Source organism: Choloepus didactylus, chromosome 21 (assembly GCF_015220235.1).
Source record: "Choloepus didactylus isolate mChoDid1 chromosome 21, mChoDid1.pri, whole genome shotgun sequence".
In the NCBI taxonomy this organism is placed as follows: domain Eukaryota; kingdom Metazoa; phylum Chordata; class Mammalia; order Pilosa; family Megalonychidae; genus Choloepus; species Choloepus didactylus.
Window position 1 is genome coordinate 26,585,351 of NC_051327.1, and position 19,470 is coordinate 26,604,820.

At 54.5% G+C, this 19,470-nt stretch overlaps 1 protein-coding gene across 2 annotated transcripts in view; it reads right to left on the reverse strand.

Annotated features, from left to right (window-relative positions):
- The window catches only part of DNAAF5 (dynein axonemal assembly factor 5), a 39,749-nt gene extending 20,663 nt beyond the window's left edge, over positions 1–19,086 (reverse strand). Inside the window, exons 1-5 of one of the 2 annotated variants that reach the window (XR_005213522.1) lie at positions 18,161–19,086; positions 16,028–16,212; positions 11,675–11,799; positions 11,063–11,181; positions 352–584 (exon numbers count right to left, since the gene is read on the reverse strand). Coding sequence is in view for 1 of the 2 variants with exons in the window: in XM_037814049.1 (XP_037669977.1) it covers positions 352–584; positions 11,063–11,181; positions 11,675–11,799; positions 16,028–16,212; positions 18,161–18,752 (1,254 nt within the window). In the remaining variant the exon portion in view is untranslated. The remainder of the gene's footprint in view (positions 1–351; positions 585–11,062; positions 11,182–11,674; positions 11,800–16,027; positions 16,213–18,160) is intronic. The other variant, XM_037814049.1, reaches the window with a different exon arrangement.
- Between the last annotated feature and the right edge of the window lie 384 nt (positions 19,087–19,470).

The following is a 19,470-nucleotide window of genomic DNA, read 5'->3' on the forward strand; positions in this document are numbered from 1 at the left end:
GTGGCTCAGCTCAAACCACAGTCGCTGATAAGAAAACCGACCCCAATGCGACGAAGGGGTCAAAGCGGTGCAGAGTGACAGGCCCTGGATCGGAGTGCCCTGGCCTTTCTAAGGTGCACCTACGGGGCGGTTCTCCGTTACCACCGGGATGGGTACAAGTCACCCAGGGAACTGCCCCCATGGTCCGGCCGTTTACATGCTCGCGGGTTCAGGTCTCAATGCGTGTAAAGCAAAGCACAGACATGCCTGGCGTGCCCCCTGGAGAACCCTACGGGCATGGGACACACCGGAGCTTGGAGTGACAGGGGCTCTGGATGTCCGCCACGGGCCCCCGCCCGGCCGAGCACGTACGCTGCTGAGCACGGCGCTCTCCTCATCAGCCCCTGCCCGGCACAGGGCCCTCAGCACGGCCTCCAGGTGCTGCGTGGTGTGGTCCTCTGCGTGCAGCAGCAGCACCACCAGCAGCTGTGCGGCCTTGACCCGGGTGCCGGCCACCCAGTCGGTGACGTCGTGACAGACGGCTGGAAGGATCTTGGAGAGGTTTCGGAAAATAAGCTCCCGACAGCCCAGCACTGGGCGATTCTCTAGGGGAGGAAAAAAAAAATCAAAGAAAATCCCAAGGGCTGGTCAGGAAAGTAATTCACTAAACCCTTTTTACACCTACAAGTCTTAAGATCTTAAGATCAAAACAACTCTAAAGATGGAAAAGACACCTCACCGCTGGCGGTCTTAGTGAGCTACAGTGTACCCAATGACGCGAGTCCACATGGGGCTATGCCTGCCAAGCCGCCCCCATCCAGACGGTAAACACGCCTGGCGTCCGACGCCCTTGGCAGGGCCGCCCTCACCCGGCAGAGTGCTCACCTGCTCCCCTCCCTCTAACTCCGGCCGGCACTCCCCGCGGTCCAGGGTCTCCCCCTCCGTTCACCTGGAGATTTGCCCTCATCAGGGTAGGCACCGGTGGCGCGTCCTTTTCACTGCCGAGCAGTGTCCCAGGTGGACAAACCAGTTTGTTTATCCGCGCAGCTGCGGTGGACATTCCCACACCAGCCTGTGTGGCCAGGCACCCTCATTTCTCTCTGGAGTAAACACCCAGGAATGGGATGGTTGGGTCATGTGGCAGGTATATGTTTAACTTTTTAAGAAAATGTCAAATTGTTTCCCTAAGTGGCTGCACCATTCTGTGATCCCACCAGCAGCTCCCCCACGTCCTCACCAACCCTGGCGATCGACCACTTAGATTTAAACACCTTGCAGGGTGCAGTGGCATCTCCTCGTGGTCTTACTCTGCATTTACCCCGTGACAGATGCCCCTGAGCAAGCTCTCATGAGCTTCTTTGCCATCTGTGTATCTTACTTGGTGACATACCTTTTCAAATCCTCTTTTACCCATTTTAAAAACTGGATTACTTGCTTACTTGTTACTGATTTTTGAGAGTTCTTTACATGCTATGAATACAAGTCCTTTATCATACAGTTTGCAAATAGCTCCTCTCAGCCTGTGGCTTATTATTTTCATTGTTTTGAGACTATCTTTCAAACAGCAGAAGTTTTTATTTTGATGAAGTCCAATTATCAATTTATTCTTCTGTGGACTGTGCTTGTGGTTATGTGTCTAAGAAATCTTTGCCTAATCCCACATCACAAAACTTCTTTATCCTAGAAGTTTTAGATTTTACCTTTAGGCCCACGGTGCATTTTGGGTTGATTTTTACAGATCACAAGCAGTGTGGATTTGGTTTCACTTTTGCAGACGGCTATCTGACTGTTCTGGCACCACTGAAGAAAGACTCTCCTTTCCCTGGTAGCCTCTGTCCCCCCTCCTGCTGAACACCAGCTGTCCGTGTGTGCGTGTCCACTTCTGTTTGTTCATCTTGATGCCAACCTCACTCTCCGGGCCGCTGTCCTTTTATAAGTCCTGAAACCAGGTGGTATTAGTCCTCTGACTTTGTTACTCATTTAAAAATTTTTGGCTCTTTTAGGTGCTTTGCGTTTCATTACAAAGTTGAGAGTCAGTTCATCGATTTCTACAAACAGGCCTTTTTGAGTAAAAGGATTTTGAGTAAAAGATTTTGATCTTAAAAATTCAAAACAACTCTAAAATAGAAATGAAACCACAATGTGTCAGAATTTAAAGGGTATGTTCATTAGCAAAAGAGAACAGCTTGTACCGTGAGACCCCATTTTAAACTTTTATTCCTGATATTTCTCTATTTTCCTGCTGTGTTAGGGAATTAGTCCCAACCACTCAACTTCTGTTGGCTGTTTAATTGAACTTGTCATAATTTTGTAAAAAGCAAGCAAAAAAAAAAAAAAAAAACCGAAACAAAACACCAAAAATGATAAATATGCTTTTCCTCCTGCTGACGTATACATTCTATGAAGTCTGTAAAATGATGGAATGTACAAACAGCAAGAGCCAGGGAAGGGCTGGCTTATGGCTGGGCCCACAGGGTACCTCTGAGGACGTGCTGGCCTCATCCTGGCTATGGCCCTGAAGCCCGTTTTCCGGCATGCAGCACGGCAGGCGCCAGCTCCCCTCGGAAGCATTCTCTAGGCCAGGGGCTGGGATGCTCTGGGTCCACATGGGACCACTGCCTGTTTCTGCAGATGGAGCCTTACTGCAACGCGGCCACGCTCATTCACGGTGGAGCAAAGCTGCTGCGACAGACAGCCTTGGCACGAACGCGTAAAACATTCTGTCTCTGGCATTTCACAGAAAAGGTACGTCAACCCGGGCTTTCCAACATGCTGGCCACTAGCCACACGTGCCACTGAAATTTAAGTCGGTTAAATTTAAATAAAATTTAAAGCTCATTCTCCAGTTGCACGAGTCACATCCTGAGTGCTCACCAGCCACCCAGGGGTGCAGTTCAGGGCCTTCCCTCATGCGGAAGGTCTGGGTTGTGATGCTCCGGAACAGTCCAGAATCCAGAGCACAGGGAGCGCATCGGAACCCACAGACCCAACGGCTTCTGACTCCACAGTTAACACTACAATAACTGACATCTAAACAACATTGTTGCACACACAGCTTTTGTACATCTCTGCTTCGTTTGGATGGATCCTGAAATTGGAGTTGCTGGGCCTGTGGGCACGTGTGTTCAGTGTCCTGGACGTGCTGTGCAGCCTCCCCGCAGGAAGCCGGCAGAGCTCCTGCTCCCTCAAGGCAGGGCACACAGCTCAGCCCATTTTTAAATTTTATTTAATTAAAAAAAAATTTTTGTTTTGCTTTGCTTTCCTGAAAAGGTAATACAGGAACATGGTTTTAAAGAAAATTCAGGGAGTTCCAAAGAGAATGAAAAGCCAAGTTCCCATCCCACCTGCTCTGTGCTTTCTGGATTCCTTTCCCTGTCCTTCCAGGACAGCTGTATACACGAGGGATACGCAGACCCAACCCCTACACCGCACACCCTGCAGGGCAGCACACAGGGCTGGTCTCTCTCTCAACCTGCCCACGTGCGTGAATGCAAACAAACAAAAGGGGGTACACTGAACCCCAGGCTGAACCCAATCCTGTTTTTAAGGTGAGGGCAAATCTCTGGCACCTGAAAGCCATCAAATCACCAGTGTGAGGGGATTTAATTCTCTCCCTCTGAGTGTGTGTGTGTGGGTCCCAAAGTGGCTCATGAATCTATGAAGTACACAGAAGCTGAGCGTTAACAGAGACGCTCCTCTTGTGACCAAAATCACCCTACGCTGCCTGTGGCTGTGAGAATACGGCTTCCGATTAAAACCACAACACCAAATGGTCATGGGCAGAGACTGAACTGAAAATACAAGCACAGACGGGCATCCATGACCACAGGCATGGTTTCTTCCCCTAAAAAGGTTTCTGATCGCCCCTTTCAGCAGCTGCTTCGGTTCAGAGATTTGAATATAGGCTCCCAACTCCCGACAGCCTGGAACGAGGCTCCTCCTTCCTGGGGAAGTTGCTGGCACCTGTGCCCCAGGAGGAGGCCGGGCAGCTCCCCGCCAGGCTGACAGCAGTCACTGGGGAGCAAGGCCACAGGGCAGAGGCAGCCCCTCGGATCCCTGAGCTGGCAACGGGGCCGGGCCATGCCATTGTCATCTTCTGTAATATGGCTGGGGGGTAAATTACTTTCTCTTTTTGTTGGGGGTTTCAGTAAATATTTGCTGAATGCACAGATAGATTAACTGTTAAAGTTCATGCCAGCCTCACTGGGTTTTGTAAAGCAGCTTTACTGAAGGCTAGTTATGTAACACAGAATTCACCCATTTTGAATGTACGAGCTGATGTTTCAGTGAATTTTTACAGCCGTGCAGTTGCCACCCTAACAAGTTCCCTGGGCCTGCCTGTGGTCAGTCCTCACTCCCACAGCCGGCCCCAGACAACCACTGATGTGCTTTCCGTCCCTGCAGTTCTGTCTTCTCTAGAAGCTTCCTACAACTGTTTCTGAGACCGTCTCCCCGTATCAGCACTTGTCTCCTTTCAACTGCTGAGAGCTATTCCATAGGGGGGACCCCGTGTGGTTTATTCATTTGTGGGCTGTTTGCATATTGGCCATCTTCACATTATTTACAAATAATGCTGCAATGAAGTCGCAAACAAACACGGTGTGGACACGTTTCTGTTCTGCTGGGCGTGTAACGAGGAGTGGAACTGCCAGGTTGCAGGTAAGTGTACGTTTAACATTTCAAGAAGTTCCCAGGCTGTTTCCAAAGTGGCTGTGCATTCTGCCTCTCTACCAGTGATGTGTGAGGGTTCCAGTTTCTCCACATCCAAACTCCTGTCCAGATCTGATTATTTATTTTCTGGTTTATGAAACAGAACACTAGTCAGTGCTTCTGGCCTATGCATCACTGAGAGGTTAAGGAAGCTGGATACCACCTGACGGCAGAGGCGAACAGCCAGGAAGTGCCCTGAGGTCTAAAGCAATTATTAACTTTCCAAGTCCAGAGTCTAAAGCTCCCAGGTTGGGGGCCCAGAAAGCCCAGCTATGCCCTATTAATCTTCTCTGTGAAAACCTAATTGCCTTGCTTTAGCAGCAAAATGCACAAAAAGGCAATTTAAGTGGACAGAGCTGGCAGCAGGGCAGAGGGAAAGCAGTGTCAGCGTCTCAGCCGCCACACGGCCCAGTCGGCCTGGGCAAGGGAGACACAGATCCTTATGAAGCGAGTTTATTTCCATAATTAAACAAAACCCAGCATGCCGGCAATGGAGAGTTGTTTAGCTTCATTAGAAACCAACGGAGAAGTCAAGGAAGCACCCTAACCAACCAAGCATAAGGTTCCCTGAAGGAGGGGGCGCCGGCTGTGAAAGGGGGTCTGGGGAAGGAGGTGGGCAAGGGACGGTTAAGCACCAGCAGTCCTGTCCCAGTCAGTTTCCATGAGGTGAGCTGTGGGGGACCAGGGGAACCACCCCTCAAGCATGAGGATGCAGACCACTGTGTGTGCGTAGGGGGTCACCTCTCAGCACGAGGGTGCAGACCGCTGTGTGTGCGTAGGGGGTCACCTCTCAGCACGAGGATGCAGACCGCTGTGTGTGCGTAGGGGGGCCACCGCTCAGCACAAGGGTGCAGACCGCTGTGTGTGCGTAGGGGGGCCACCGCTCAGCACAAGGGTGCAGACCGCTGTGTGTGCGTAGGGGGGCCACCGCTCAGCACGAGGGTGCAGACCGCTGTGTGTGCGTAGGGGGGTCACCTCTCAGCATGAGGGTGCAGACTGCTGGTTCAAATCCCAGCTCAGGGCGGAGACAGGACATCTGTCTTCTCACCCAGAGCCCCCTACGGCGCAGTGGGCGTCCCACGGAGAACTCAGCCCTGTCTTTCAGTGACTGTGTGATCCCCCATCTCAATAATCAAAATGAACAATAGAAGAATTCTCCTAATCAACATTTTCAACTTGCCCTGGGGACTCCCGGATCGGACGCTGAGAAACCGCAGATCACGCTCTCCACCACAATAACTTTTTCTCTTCCCTAGGAAGAAACACCAGAATACATAAAAAAAAGAAAATTAAAATAAAAACCTGGTACACAGATCAACATGACCCATACAGAGAAGTGACCATTTCTATACAAATCTTGCAGTATTCTGCATGGCGACAGCTGATGACATCACTATACCAAAGGACCATCAATCTGCCCAAATGCAAAATACTGATTATTTTTTCTGGACAAAGCACAGTGAGTTTGGGGCACTGAAAAGAGCTGGGCTCTGCAGTCAAGAGGTCCCCACTGCCTATCTGTCCTTCTTGCCAGTCCCTGGGCTGTGACAGGCAGACAACAGCCCTCCCAGGCTGTGGAGCAGCCCCCAGACACGGGTTCTGCTTCTCCCTCTCATGCTCCTGCAGACCCTCGATGGTTTACCCTTATTTTCCATCTCGTTCTTATTGCTACCAAGCAGTTACCTTCTGACCCTAAAATAATTTTTTCATACAAGCTGAGTTGTGGCTTTGAGACGGACCTGCGTGGCTGGGCGCCTGGAATCAAGAGCGCACGCTTCAAGCTGGGAATTCGCCCCCAGCATGCAGCACGCGGCCCTCAGGCAGCCTGCAGAGCAGAGCAGAGCAGAGCGTGGCCTCGGGCACACCCAGGGCAGGGCCAGGTCTCTGCTCCCAAGGCTGGGTCTTGAAGCACAAGGCAGAGACTTTCCACCCAGGGCTCTGTTGTGTTGAACGTGGCTCTCCCTCTGCCTTACATCAAGGAGAGGTCAGTGGAAAGTGCTGGCAGAGCTGGTCAGAACACGCGGAACGTTAAATAACAGTCATTTTTGCACAACTGACTAAGTTTAATTTAACTGTAGACAGAAAAACACTTCATCAATTTCTCCATTTCTTGGCCTGAATCCGACTGGGTCCCCCCTCTCCTGGTACTGACAAGCCATCTCAGGAAGGCACACGGCCCCTTTGGTGGCGAGGTCTTGGATATTTATAGAAGCAGTGGCATCCCAGCCAGGGGCTAGCACCCACTCCCCACCCAGGGACAAGCCTTGCTCCTCGTCTGGAAAAGAAAGCTCACCATTTTGGTTGAGGACAAACGGGTGCTTCCTGTGCCCTCTAAAAGGCCGTGGACCTTCCCTGCCCTTTTCCCCTAATGGTCAAGTCCAACTCGGCAAGCGAGTGCTCCAGCAGCCAGCCACAGCACAAATCCTCCTTCCCGGCTCGTCTCCGCTCTCCCTCTCCTTTCTCTCTTTGCACAACAGGAAACTCCTGACGACTTCTGCTCAGGTCCCCCATCTTTTCAAATACTTGGATGAGAACACACCAGCAGAGCAGAGCAGGTAGGTGCTCCCAGGCATGGCGTGGAAACACCGACAGACGTCACAAAGAACCCAACGACATCACAGTGATATTCACTTGAAGTGAACTCTACTTATTTCCAAAAGGGGTTAAGAGAAAAAAAGGCAGCATTTCCATTTTCTCGAGTTAAAAAGACCTGGCAGGTCGTTCACCGTGAGGAAGAAGTGCTTCCCTTTCCACTCACGCATTACCAAGGAAAACATTTCTGACAGACAGGTAATTCCAGAGCAGAAAAGCCCCGGAACCTGCTGTCACGAAGCAATCTCGTTGGGGTGCAGCCGTCACCGGTGCCTCGAGCAGCAGCTTGTGCTTTCCCACAGAGGAGCCTTCACTGTGTCAGCGCCTGAGGTGCACCGGGAACCCTGCCCGCCCCTCCTGCCCTGAGCCTCCGCGGCAGCGGTTCACACCCCTGAGCTGTGCACACCCATTTCCTCTGGGGAGGGAGAGGTGGGCTCTGATGAAACCTCTGACCGGGTGTAATGCAGGTGAATGGACTTGAAGTCGTGGCCCGTGGCCCGGAGTGCACTGGTGTCAGCACACTCACCAAATCCTGTCTGCTCATTCGTTCTGGTCTTGGTCCATCCACACACCTGGGCGGTCCGCTTCCACCAGGAAGGCCACGTCACCCACTCGCCCACACTAAGGCTTAGTGAGCCCACTTTGCCCTGGCAGGACCTGCCCCAGGTGCACGCTACACCCAGCCAGGAAGCAGCATGGCCTGAGGCAGCAGTGCTGCAGGCAGACAGGAGAGCAGGGCGAACCGGAAGGCTGCGCAGGTGAAGCAGAGAGCCCTCGCAACGAGGAGCCTGGCGTGTGAAGAGCCGGAGGCTGCTGGGAGGACGGAACGAGTCAGGGAATTCCAAAGGCAGCCCAGCCAGAGAAAAGATTTGCAAAACACATATCACACAAAGGAACTGTATCCAGAATATACAAAGACTTCTCAAAACTCAATAATTAGAACCCAAACAGCCTGATAGAACACGGGTAAAAAGCTGTTCAGAGACGCCCACACCCTCTGTCTCTAGGGAAAGGCAAATAAAAACCACTCCGGGACACCCCTCCCCACCCCCACCCCCTGCAACACCAGGCGCAGGCCAGGACGTGGGGCACCTGGGCCCCACACGCTGCCAGCGGGGAGGCAAGACAGGACGGGCACCTGGAGAAGTCCAGTGGTTTCTTAGAAAGCTAAACATACACTCAGCATATGACCTGGCAATCCCACTCCTGGGTATTTACCCAAGAGTGAAACCTTCATTCCTGCAAAAACCTGCATGCACATGTTTATATTGGCTTTATTCCTAATCATCAAAAACTGGACACGACCCAGATACCCTTTGACCAAAGTGGACAGACCACCTGGGGTCCAGTGGCTACAACACGACAGAAAGGACCAAACCGCTGACACACAAGCAGCGTGGACGGGCGAGAGGGGCCAGGCCGAGGGGCCAAGGGCTGACTGCCAAGGGCACCAGGGGCTTGGAAACACTCGGCATCTTGACTGCAAGGGCCATGTGCTGTTTGTGTGTCAGACCCAAAGACCAGCAGCCGCTGGTGTGTTTGCCGATGTGAACTGCCTTGCGTGGGGCCGGGCCCAGGGCCCAGGTGTGAGGGGGCGGTGGGTGCAGTGGGGCCTGGGAGCTGCCGGGACACGGATCACACTGGCAGCAGCTGGCCGAGGAGGAGGGTCGAAAGAGACTTATGTAATCTGAAATCTGAAATATTGTTTAAAAAAAAAAAAAAAAAATCTGAGAGAATACATTTAAAATTCTCATCTACAAATGGAAGAATAGAAAAGTAATTTTGCGGGAACATGGCAAAAACCTAACGAACTCTAGTGCTCATGCCACCACCTTCGGCTGAGTCCAGTGTGGATTTATCCTGTGGCAGCTGAAGAGAAGCCCTGAGCGCGAGCACGTTCTCCACACCTCGAAATGCATAGCCAACCGGCTGCTTCTAGAATTACTCTTTAGACACATCCTGGTCTCCAAGCATTTCTAAGCCCAGCAGCCGCAGGAGGCCCGACATTTCCCCGACTGGGGGCCGAGGCGAAGCCCCTTGCCCGGGGTCTATGGCGAGTGAGGGTGGCACCTCTGTGCCCTGCTTGGCACCCCCTGCCCCGGTCCCTTCTTCGCGCTCTGTGGCGCGGTCTGGTAAGGATGGCTCGACACTAACATCTGCTCCGACAGGGACAAAGGAGCTCACGCACAGGCAATGTGAGGGCTCAGGGGCGGCGTCAGGGCAAACGGAGCACGTGGAGGCCCACTGGGCAGGTCCGAGAGGACAGTTCCACCTACTCAGCAACCGGAACAAGCCAACTCGGTCATGAGCAGCCAGAACCCGTGGCCCAGGGTGCAGGTCCAACTGCGCAAACAGTACTGCAAGGCAGCCGAATAAAGCAAGAGACGAAAAAAACTAAGCTTCAGAATTCCACTTCCTTTACAGGTAAAGAAAGCATATTTTACAGTAAAAGCATTCTTTATGTCTAATTTCTACATTTTTAAAAAGATTGCACATTCTCCTCAAATTGACTTTATTATATCAAAAAAAAAGTTGCTAGCAAACTAGCTTTGTAGCCCTTTTTTAAGATGTCTAGTTCAACCCTAACCCTAACCCTACCCCCTTGTACCAGCTTTACAGTGTGGGAAGCAAAGCTGCATGACAAGACAGCGAGGTCCCAAAAAATGCCATCTGACCCACAGATTTAGGGGAAACACCTTGGTTGGCCTCAGGTTTAACATTAAACCAAATACAAGACACAAGACACTGTTTCAGTGCCGCATTTCACAGTGTACATCACCCTCCCGGGCAGGGATTTGAGCTCTAAGACTTTCCCGCCTCCCCAACCAGGTGGAGAGAGGCAATCAACAAAACTGCCAGACAGTCAAATTCACACAGTCTATGTTTGTTTGATTTGGGTTGCATTTTACAAGCTTTTTGTCCTTGTCAGTGTATATCTCACTATTACTTAATTTTAAGAAAATGCCCTGCAAATAAAGGGAGGTGATCGAGAACACCTGAAGATACTTCCTCCCCAGAGACAAGTGCCCTCCCAGACAGACACACCCGAGGGTGAGCACGAAGCTGAGGAAGTGCTTGGCAGCCTGTGTGGGCTCAGCCCCGGGCAGGGAGAGGCTTCCCGGCCGAGTCGGTTCTGATGAACTGTGGTTCCAAGGACCGACACACGCCGGCCCCCGATCCGGCCAGGAGCCGGTCTGGGGAGGGGCAGGGCCAGCCCAGGGAGATGGCAGTTCTAAGAGTGGGTCGTTCCCCTTGCCTGCACTTGGCTGTAAAGCCTCATCTCAGAGGAAGTGGACAAAACTAGCTTTTCAGTGAGTGACAAAGCACCCTTGTCCCATCCGTTTCTAAAACTTCCACCAGCACTGCCTGCAGCAGCTGTGCAGCCTCCTCACAACACACACACGCAGCTCGGAAATCAGGGGGCTTCTAAGAGAGCGGGGAGAGCCTCTTCCAGCCACATGTCTGGCACACTTTCAGAAGCCCACCAGCCAACAGCCCAAAACAGAGCTGGCCCAGGGCAGCACACTGGGGGCCTTCCACCACTGCCGGGGAAGGGCCTCCCCTGCTCAGGACATGGTGCCCCCCAGCTCTGGCCCACCACTCTGGAACCTCTGCAGGGCTGTCCCCGCCTAGCTGTGGGCTGTTCCCTCGGAGGCACAGGGATGCCGTGTCACTGAAGGCCTCCCTCAAGCTCAGAGACCCTGTGCTGCCACTCCTGACAGCTGCTACTGCTCCCGGAAGGCTGCCTCCGGGGCCCTGGCAGCCCTCTCAGGAGACTCACCTTGCTGAGGGTAGTGGGGCGGAGGAGGGGAGGCAAAGTCCAGCTTGTCCTTCAGCTCCTCCTCGTTCTCCTTCTGCCACTGCAGGCCGACCTTCTCCCAGAGGCTGGAAGCCAGCTCCCTGCAGCACAGGAGCAGAGGCAGCGAGTGAGGGGCCCGCCCAGGGTGGGGAGGGGCCTCCGCGAGCACAGCCAGGGTTCTTCTGGGCTTAGGGGACACCTGAGCCAGGGTGGGGTGCTGGGTGAGGGAGGGGAAGCTACCCCCATCCCTGAAATATGCCAGAAAACCGTCTGGCTTTTCTCTCTCTTCTGACAGTACTGAAGGAGATTCCTTGATTTGTATCCATGGGCCCAACACAACACAAAAGAGATGCAAGGTTATGTCTTAAAAAACCCGAGACCTTTTGTGTAGACTACACACACAAATGATTGTGCACAGAACGAGGGGGCAGGGTGGGTTTCCATGCAGGATCCTGAAGCTGAAGAGATGACCGCTGCCATAAACAACGCTTCAGGAAAAGCAAGTCCTCGGCAGAGCAGACAGGAGAAAGCCTCCCACCCAAGGCCCAGAGTGCCCAGGACAGAAGGTCGATGGTCTTGCCCTGAGCCACTTACGCGGTTTCGGGGATCTCGTCGTCGAGGCTGCTCAGCAACAGAGGGATGAGCTTGTGGAAGAAGGAGTAGCGGTCCCGCAGGTCCAAGAGCCAGCCGCCCACCACAGAGGTCACTGCCCGCCGCACCTGACGTGTGGGAAATAGCAAGGTTTGTGCCCGGCATGGGACGCTGAGGCCAGGCGGCCAACTTAGCAGGCAAACGCATGCTCAGCCCAAGGCCCCAGGCAGGCCCAGGGTGTGTGTGGCATCTGTGCCATTCAGCACATGGCCATTTGCAGAGAGGACAGATCCCCAACTCAGGCTCAGCCCCCACAGTCCAGAGCAGGCACCCCTGGCAGAACAGCAGCTGCTTTGCCACGACCAGCCACTGGTGAGCTCCCAGAAATGCCGCCTCGAGAGGTACTGCCCAGTTTCGCGGCTGGCTGGCAGGCTGGAAAGGGACATGTATGTCTCTGCTGCCTCACCTCTGCCGCAGGGGAAGCAGCGAGCTCCCCCACAGCAGAGCTGGAGATGGGGGTTCATGTGAAGTGGGGCAAGGCCAAGTAAACAAGTGGCTCAAGCTGCAGTCTGGCCTCAGCCTGACCCCAGAGCAGCTCTTCAGGGTGGGTTCTGCTGGCTGGGGGTGGCTGGCAACCGCCACCCAGCAGCTGGAGGTGGAGGCACTGCACAGGTAAAGGGGGCCAGTCTGGGAGCTGACCACCCCACTCCACACAGCTCCACTTAAGTGGGGGCGGCTCTGCTGGCTGCTCGGGACCAGGCCGTGGCCGACTCCCTCTGAGCCTGGCCCTCCATCTGTGAACAAGGCAAGGCCAGAGAATGTCTGTCACTGGCTCCTGGGCCCAGCGCTGGGCACACAGTAAGTGCTGAACAGATGTTAACCCTTGCTGGTCTGCTCAGCCACGTGCCAGTGGCACAGACTCCAAAGAAGAAAGAAATAACTGCAGGTGCTGGGCGAAGGGCACACCAGAACTCGGTACTGCTTCGGCAACTGTCTGGGAGTCAAATTATTTCAAAATTAAAAGTTATAATATAAAAACAACCAGGGTGGTTAGTGACTGACATGAAAATGTTTTTAATACCCGAAAATATAAAGACCTGAGATGTGAGATGCTCTTCCAACTACTGGAAAACGTAAATGATCAGAAAGTCAGGTACCCAGAAATCCGGCACTGGCTCCCACTGACTAAATCTCCCACCTGTGTGCAGAACCCCCAGAACAGTCTTTGGGTGCCCTTTTATGCACAAAGCTGGGGAGCCCCAGCGACCGCTGAAGGCGAATATCCCTCCTGGAGTTTAACAAGGCTAAAGGCATCACGCGAGGTCAGCTTCTGACAAAACCGAGCCGAGCGGGAGGCGGGAGGCAAGGTCCAGGCCCCTGTGTGAACCCGCCAGGACGGGCCCAGCTGCTCTCCCCGCCCCTGGCAGCCCGCATGGGGTCTGGGTCCCACTTTGTAGAAAAGAGGCGCCACACTGCCCACCTGCTCCCCAGTCCTCTCCCATGCTGCCCTCTCTTTTCCTTCTGCCTCCAGTTAGTAGCACAAGAAATCTGCAAATTCTAGTCAGTCTAAGGCAAGTTATCTCATTTCTTTTAGTTACGGGAAAAACAGTTCTGGACATTGGGTTGCCACGCAACAGTTTGACCAAACAGGAAATATTTCAATTAAAACCAAACACAATGAACTAGGTGAGAATTATTATTTATGCGTGAGTTCAGAAGTGGACCACAAGCCGCTGGGCCCCAGAATCAACACAATCCCTTAACCCAAACAGCCACGTAAAGCCAATGGGGAAAAACTAAATTTAAAACAGCACATGAACATGGAAAATAATATTCCATTCTCCTTTACCTAGGAAGTTTTCAATTTAATTTTTTTTTTAAATCAAGCAAAGTTAAGATGTCCAGTTCTCATAGTTAGGCTGTTTGTTTATATGTCCTGGCTCTTGACAGACACTAGCAATGTAGCAACTGATTAATGCCCTTTATTCCAAGAGAAATCAAAAGCAGCTACTAACCACACTCTTGAGGAGGACAAATCATCTTTTCAAATTCACCTGCTAGTGCGCGGCTGCCTCACAGCTTTTCCCTGCAAACCCTGCGGCAGCTCGCACTCGGCTCACCCAGCCAACAAAGCCTTGGAATCCCCAGCATCTTACATCATTGAAGTAAGGACCCCCTTAAAATGAAAACAAATTTTAAAAAAGCATCCACAAATACTCTGAAACACAGCAGATTTTGTTGGAAATGGCTTTACTAGTACTCAGATTCAGTTAAGGGAGAATTGGCCAAAGGGGCTTCATCAGGATCTGTGATATTTTGTTTTTGTTGTTCCTTTTCCTTCAGTTTGGAGTTAAGTAAGAGAAAGAGGAAAGAAGGTGAGAACAGGTGGGGGGGTGTGGAGGAGGGAATGGGGAGGGGAGGAAGAGGAGAGAGAAGTGATGGAAGGCCCGGAACGAGAACTGGACCCTCGTGCAGGACCCTTCCAGCACTCACCGGATGCCCCTTCCAGGCACATATAAACCTCACAACTGCTTGAGAGAAAATCAATGGCCGCGGCACAGGGCACCATTCTCCGTCTCTGTGACCTTTGGACAGAACCTATGGTGTCCAATGCCCATTCGTGTTCCCACACATGGCTTCTGCCCCAGTCCCTGGGTTCACCGAGCACTGGTCAGCTGAGGAGGGGGCCCCAGCCCTCACCCAGGGCTCTTCCCTGGTTTGCAGGCTCAGGCAGGTGTGAGGCCCACCTCCCCTTTCACTGCTGATACCACCAAGGCTCAGCTCTGGGCCCCCCCACAGGGGCCTGACCCAGGGAGGCCTGGAAGTGCTTGAGGGCTGCACTAAACGTCCCCCGGGCTGGCTGCAGGACGGGGAGTTCCTACCAGGTGGGGCTGACCCCAGAGACCCCCAAGGCAATAAGACATGGGTATGCACATGTGTGTGAGGTGAAGCCCCAGTGCAGCAGTAAGGGGTGTGGCTTTCCAGCCTGCGATGTGCCAGTCTGGCCGGAGGCTGGGACTGGGGTGGGGGGCCATCTACAGTGACATCATCCCTGGGTGTGGACGGAGGCAGGGACAGGACTCGCAGAGGCCCCCGGGGCAGTCCAAGGAGTGCAAAGGGCCCAAAGACCTGGCCCCGCCCTCCTAGCATGCCACCCTGCCCTTGGCCTCCCAACGCCCTAGTGGCACAAGGGCTGGACACTTGGCCATGCTCTCCTGCCCACACCCCCTGGAGCCTGCAAGGACTGCGTGAACTGGATCCACAGGAAATCTCAGCCATGGGGCCACGCTGAGAAGGGAACTACAATTACTATCCCTAAAAGAGTTACCTGTGCCTTCCCAGCTGTCTTGTAAGGTTTAATTGTTCCAAACCTCCCTCAGTGAGCAGCAAGGAGGCCGCTGAGAGCCAGGCAGGAGTGAGCCGCCACCTAATTAGCCCGCTGGGGGCCAGGGGAGCGGAGGGAGCCCTGGTAGTTGCCAGCCAAGGGTGCACTGGGTGGTGAGGGCTCGCTCCCTGGCTCTGGGCCCAGCCCCCGTCTCCACTAGCGCAGCGGGTGCCTCGGTCCTGCTACTGAGACAGCCGGGTGTCCAGACGCTTGAGACACGCTGTGCGGACCTTGGGGCCACGTCAGCCCCGGCAGCGGGCATGGGATACGTGCCTTTCCCCCTCCTCAGGCCTGTCCCTTCCTAGTTGCCTGCCGGCTCTTACGTTTATTTGGGTGCAGGTTTGTGATGACCACGGACATCCTTCCCAGTGAGTGGAATGTTAGGGAAGGATGGAGGCTTTTCCATTGAGATCGCTGCTGGGGCTCCACAAGTGCTATACCTTGGAATGACTGTCCCACCAGTGGGCTGGGGTAAAATTCCAGATTGCTGAAGAACTGTCTCGGGGCCTGGATTCTGATTCTGCCCTGGAAATGTATCTGTTCTAAGTGCTTTCTGACAATTAACTCATTCCACGGCCCTCCTACAAAGAGGATGTTTTATCTCCATGTCACAGACCAGGACAGCTGCTGAGTCACCCAGCCAGACACGCGGCAAAGCCAGAACCAGAATGCAGATGATCCAGCTCCCTAAATTCTTCACTCTGCAGCTATGTTACCCCAGGGGCCCCAGAACCCCTACAAAACTAAACCTTTTCCACATTCCCTGGAATTAAGAATATAAATGTATTGAAACAATTCCACTTTTCCCTAATTTCCCAAAGTTGCTGGATAGAGACACGTTGGTGAATAAGATCAAAGGACATTTGGGCCACGCCCAACACTGGAAATCCCAAGAGCGAGCTGGGAAATCAAAGCATGGTGTGCGCTCCCCGCAGGGAGCACAGAGCCACCCAGGCAGAGAGCACCATTACCTGAGGAACATCGTCAAACAGCCGCTGAGCAAAATGAGAAAGCACATCATCCACAGACTTCCCGTTTCCGAATTGGATCACTGTGCCAGTGGCTTCGACGACAGCCACGCGAACCTTCCAGTGTTGGTGGGAGATGGTCTGCATTAGGGGGCCGATCAGGGATTCCGACTGCATGTGGAAGTGGTCTGTGGAAGGAGCACCAGTTATGAGGGTCTCACCGGCTGGACGGGCCACCTGCCTCTGGGCTCCTCTCTTCCAGCAGTGCCCTCGTCCTTGCCGTCTCCCTCTTTAGGGTCCATGCTGCGGCCTGCTGATAAGAGCTCTATGGACCCCACACATGCGCCTATACAACTAAGAGGCTTTGGGGGACCAAGAGGTACATGGGAGCTTGACCCACCTCAGCTGAGAAGCGCAGCTGTGTGGGAGTGCCTGAAGGTGCTGAGCTTGAAGTGCAAGTGCCCCCTGCAGCCACACCTGAAGGCGTCCCACTGAATCCTGCAAGGTCCTTACAGGAAGTCAGAATCAGCGCCTCCTTGACAGCAGGCTGACTTGCTTTGGAGTTCCTGCCTCAGTTTGCCACAGACTGGGACCCATCTGTAGGAAGGCTATTTCAATCCTAGCATGCCAACTGGTTTATCCCAGACAGCAGGCAGTTACCATCTGGTGTGATGAAAGCTGTGGCGGGGACCCCGAGGAAAGGCCCTTCACCCAGGAGAGGGAGTGGGAGAGAAGGTGGTGTGTGTTGGGGAGGGGTGGGTTTCCAGGATGAGACAGTCCTTCACTCAACGAAAAATCCGGAAGCCCCTACTGCTGCAGGCACTGCCCGAGATGCTGGGCTGTGGCCAGGTAAGGGCCTGCCCCTGTGAGCTCACAATCTTCGAGGGAACTGTGCTGGCAAAGGCTGGAGGCTCCCAGGAAAGCAAGCAGCTATCAGGGTGCGCGCAGGCAGAGGCAGAGGTAGTTGAGGGTGACAAGACACATTAAATGCTTGCAGTTCCCAGTGGCCGTTTCAGCCCAGACTCTCTTCCACGAGCATTTTGTCCTATTTGAAATCTCAAACTCAACATGATCAAAACGATTGGAATCTTGATATTACCCTCAACTCCTTTGCCTTCCCTTCTACCCCAAACCTTCTGCCTCAGCCTTATCCAGCTCCCCAGGAAATCTTGTCAGCTCTTCCTGTTCCCTTTTCTCCATTTCTATTAGGAAACTCCTCTCCAAACCAACATCTTTTAAAATATGGATTAATACGGTCTCAACTGCCTTCCCCATTTCCTTTCTAGCTGCCTCTGTAACCCGTTCTCCCCACAACCGCCAGTGGCCTTTAAAAACACAACCCTGAGTCGGTGGCTCCCTTTTCCAAATCCTTGGTCGTATGATGTTGTGACTCTGAGACTGGCCTGACACCCCTCACTTCTGCCCCTCTTGGCACTTGGCCTCCTCTGGTTCCTCAAACCTGCCAAGTTTACTCATCAAGTCTGGCTCCCTCTTGTCCACCGATTTTCAGCTCAAATGTTCCCTCCTAGGGAAGCCTTCCCAGCAGCACTACCGCCCCACACCTCAGCCCGGGGCAGAGGATGGGCAATGGGGAAGATCACATAAAGCCTTGGGGCCACACCAGGAGCACCTCTGTGGGGAAAGGGCTAATTAGGAAAAGGGAATGTCGTGATTAGATTGGAGAGTCTTAGGAAGATGACTCTCACTGCTACTTGGAGAATGGGTTGGAAAAAGGGGAGCAGGAAAAAAGTGGACTGCCTCTAATTAGGGCAGTAAGGCAAGCAACAGAAAGAGGAGTGGCCTCAAGCAGAGGACAGGGGAAGAGAGAAGCGACAGGATTGAAGCCTCAAAGAGTAACCCCTGAATCACTGAACTCAAGTAGCCTAGGGGAAGGGCCTTTGGCAGAACGCACTCCATCCCAAACTCACAGAAAAGGTTCGCAGGAATGTGCGCTTTAACCACGAACCCCGGGGAGTTTTCATTTTGAAAACCACGGGAGGGAGAAAAGCCGGGGCGAGGGGTGGGGTTGCGGGGTCTGGCTATAGAGGCAGATGCGGGGAGCCGGGCGGCGACCCCGACACAGCGCGCAGGCCCCAGTCTCACCCCTGCCCGGGCGCCCGCGGCTCGGCACGTTACCTGGCGTGGCGCGCGCGAGGGCGGCCGCGCACTGGCAGCTCTCGCGGCGCACGGCGGCGAAGGGGTCGAGTAGCGTGCAGCGCAGCACGCGCACCGCGTCGTCCAGGTAGGGCGCGAGCGCGGCGCCGCCCAGGTCCACGGCGAGGCCGAGCAGCTGCACGAGCGCCAGGCGCAGCTCCTCGCAAGCCTCGGGCGGCGGGCGGCGCGCAGGCTCCGGGCCGGCCAGGCGCGCGGCGAGCGCGGGCAGCAGGCGCGGGAGGGCGTCCTGGGGCCGCGCGGCGCGCCGCAGGCCCAGGTCCAGCAGGTGCGCGGCCAGCGCGCGGCAGCCCTCGGCGGGGTCGCCCAGGCAGCGGAGCAGGCGCGGCAGCAGCAGGCGCGCCCACGGGCCCTGGAAGGCCGCGGCGTCGGCGGCGCCGGGCGACTCGGGCCGCACCGCCTCCAGCTCGCGCCTTAGGGCCTCCAGGGCGCGCCGCCGCCCCAGCTTGCTGTCGGCCTCCAGCCCTGGCAGCAGGCGGCCCAGGGTGCGGCCCAGCTCCACAGCCTCCGCCGCCTCTGCCGGGCCCGACGGCTCCGCGATCCCCAACGCCGCCATCTGCCCCGCGTTGCCTGTCGCTACGGGTAACCGGCGCTTTTACGGTGGTCGCGGGGCGGATTACGGCACTCCTTCCGGTGCGGATTACGGCACTTCCGCCGGCCTGGCTTCAACTGCAACTTTATTGGCAGCCGGCGGCGCGGACAGGACGCGGCCGTGCGTCCCGGGTGCGGATGGCGGTCCCAGGGGCGGTGACCCGGCGGCGCGGCCCGCCTCCTCCCGGGCGCTTCTCCTTCTACGTTAGACCGAAATAATAGTGAGCTCAGAGAGCGCTCGCTACGTGCCAGGCGCTGTCCGGCGATCCCCTACCCCAAACCTAAGAGGTGGCTCCTGCTGTTCCCCTTTTACAGGTGGAGAAACCCTTGTTCGGAGAGTTGACTAACTTCCCGAGGTCGCGGTCCCAAGAGGTGACGAGCGCCGGTGCCGGAGACCTTCCCCTCGGAGAAATCGTGCCTCGCGGGGCCCAAGAACTTTCTGTGCCCCTTCCGTGTGCCACCTAGAAGTCTCCTTCCGGAAAAGAAGGTGCAAGTCTGCGGACTGTCCTCGACTTTGGAGTTGAGGTCACAAAGTCTTTTCGGGAAAATAGAAGAGGAGGGAACACTTCCCAGTTCACTTTATGAGACTTGATTCCAAAATCACATAAAGACAGAGTGAGAAAGAAAATACAGGCCACTGTCTCTCATTATTTTAGACGCGAAAATTCTCAGCCAAGTGTTAG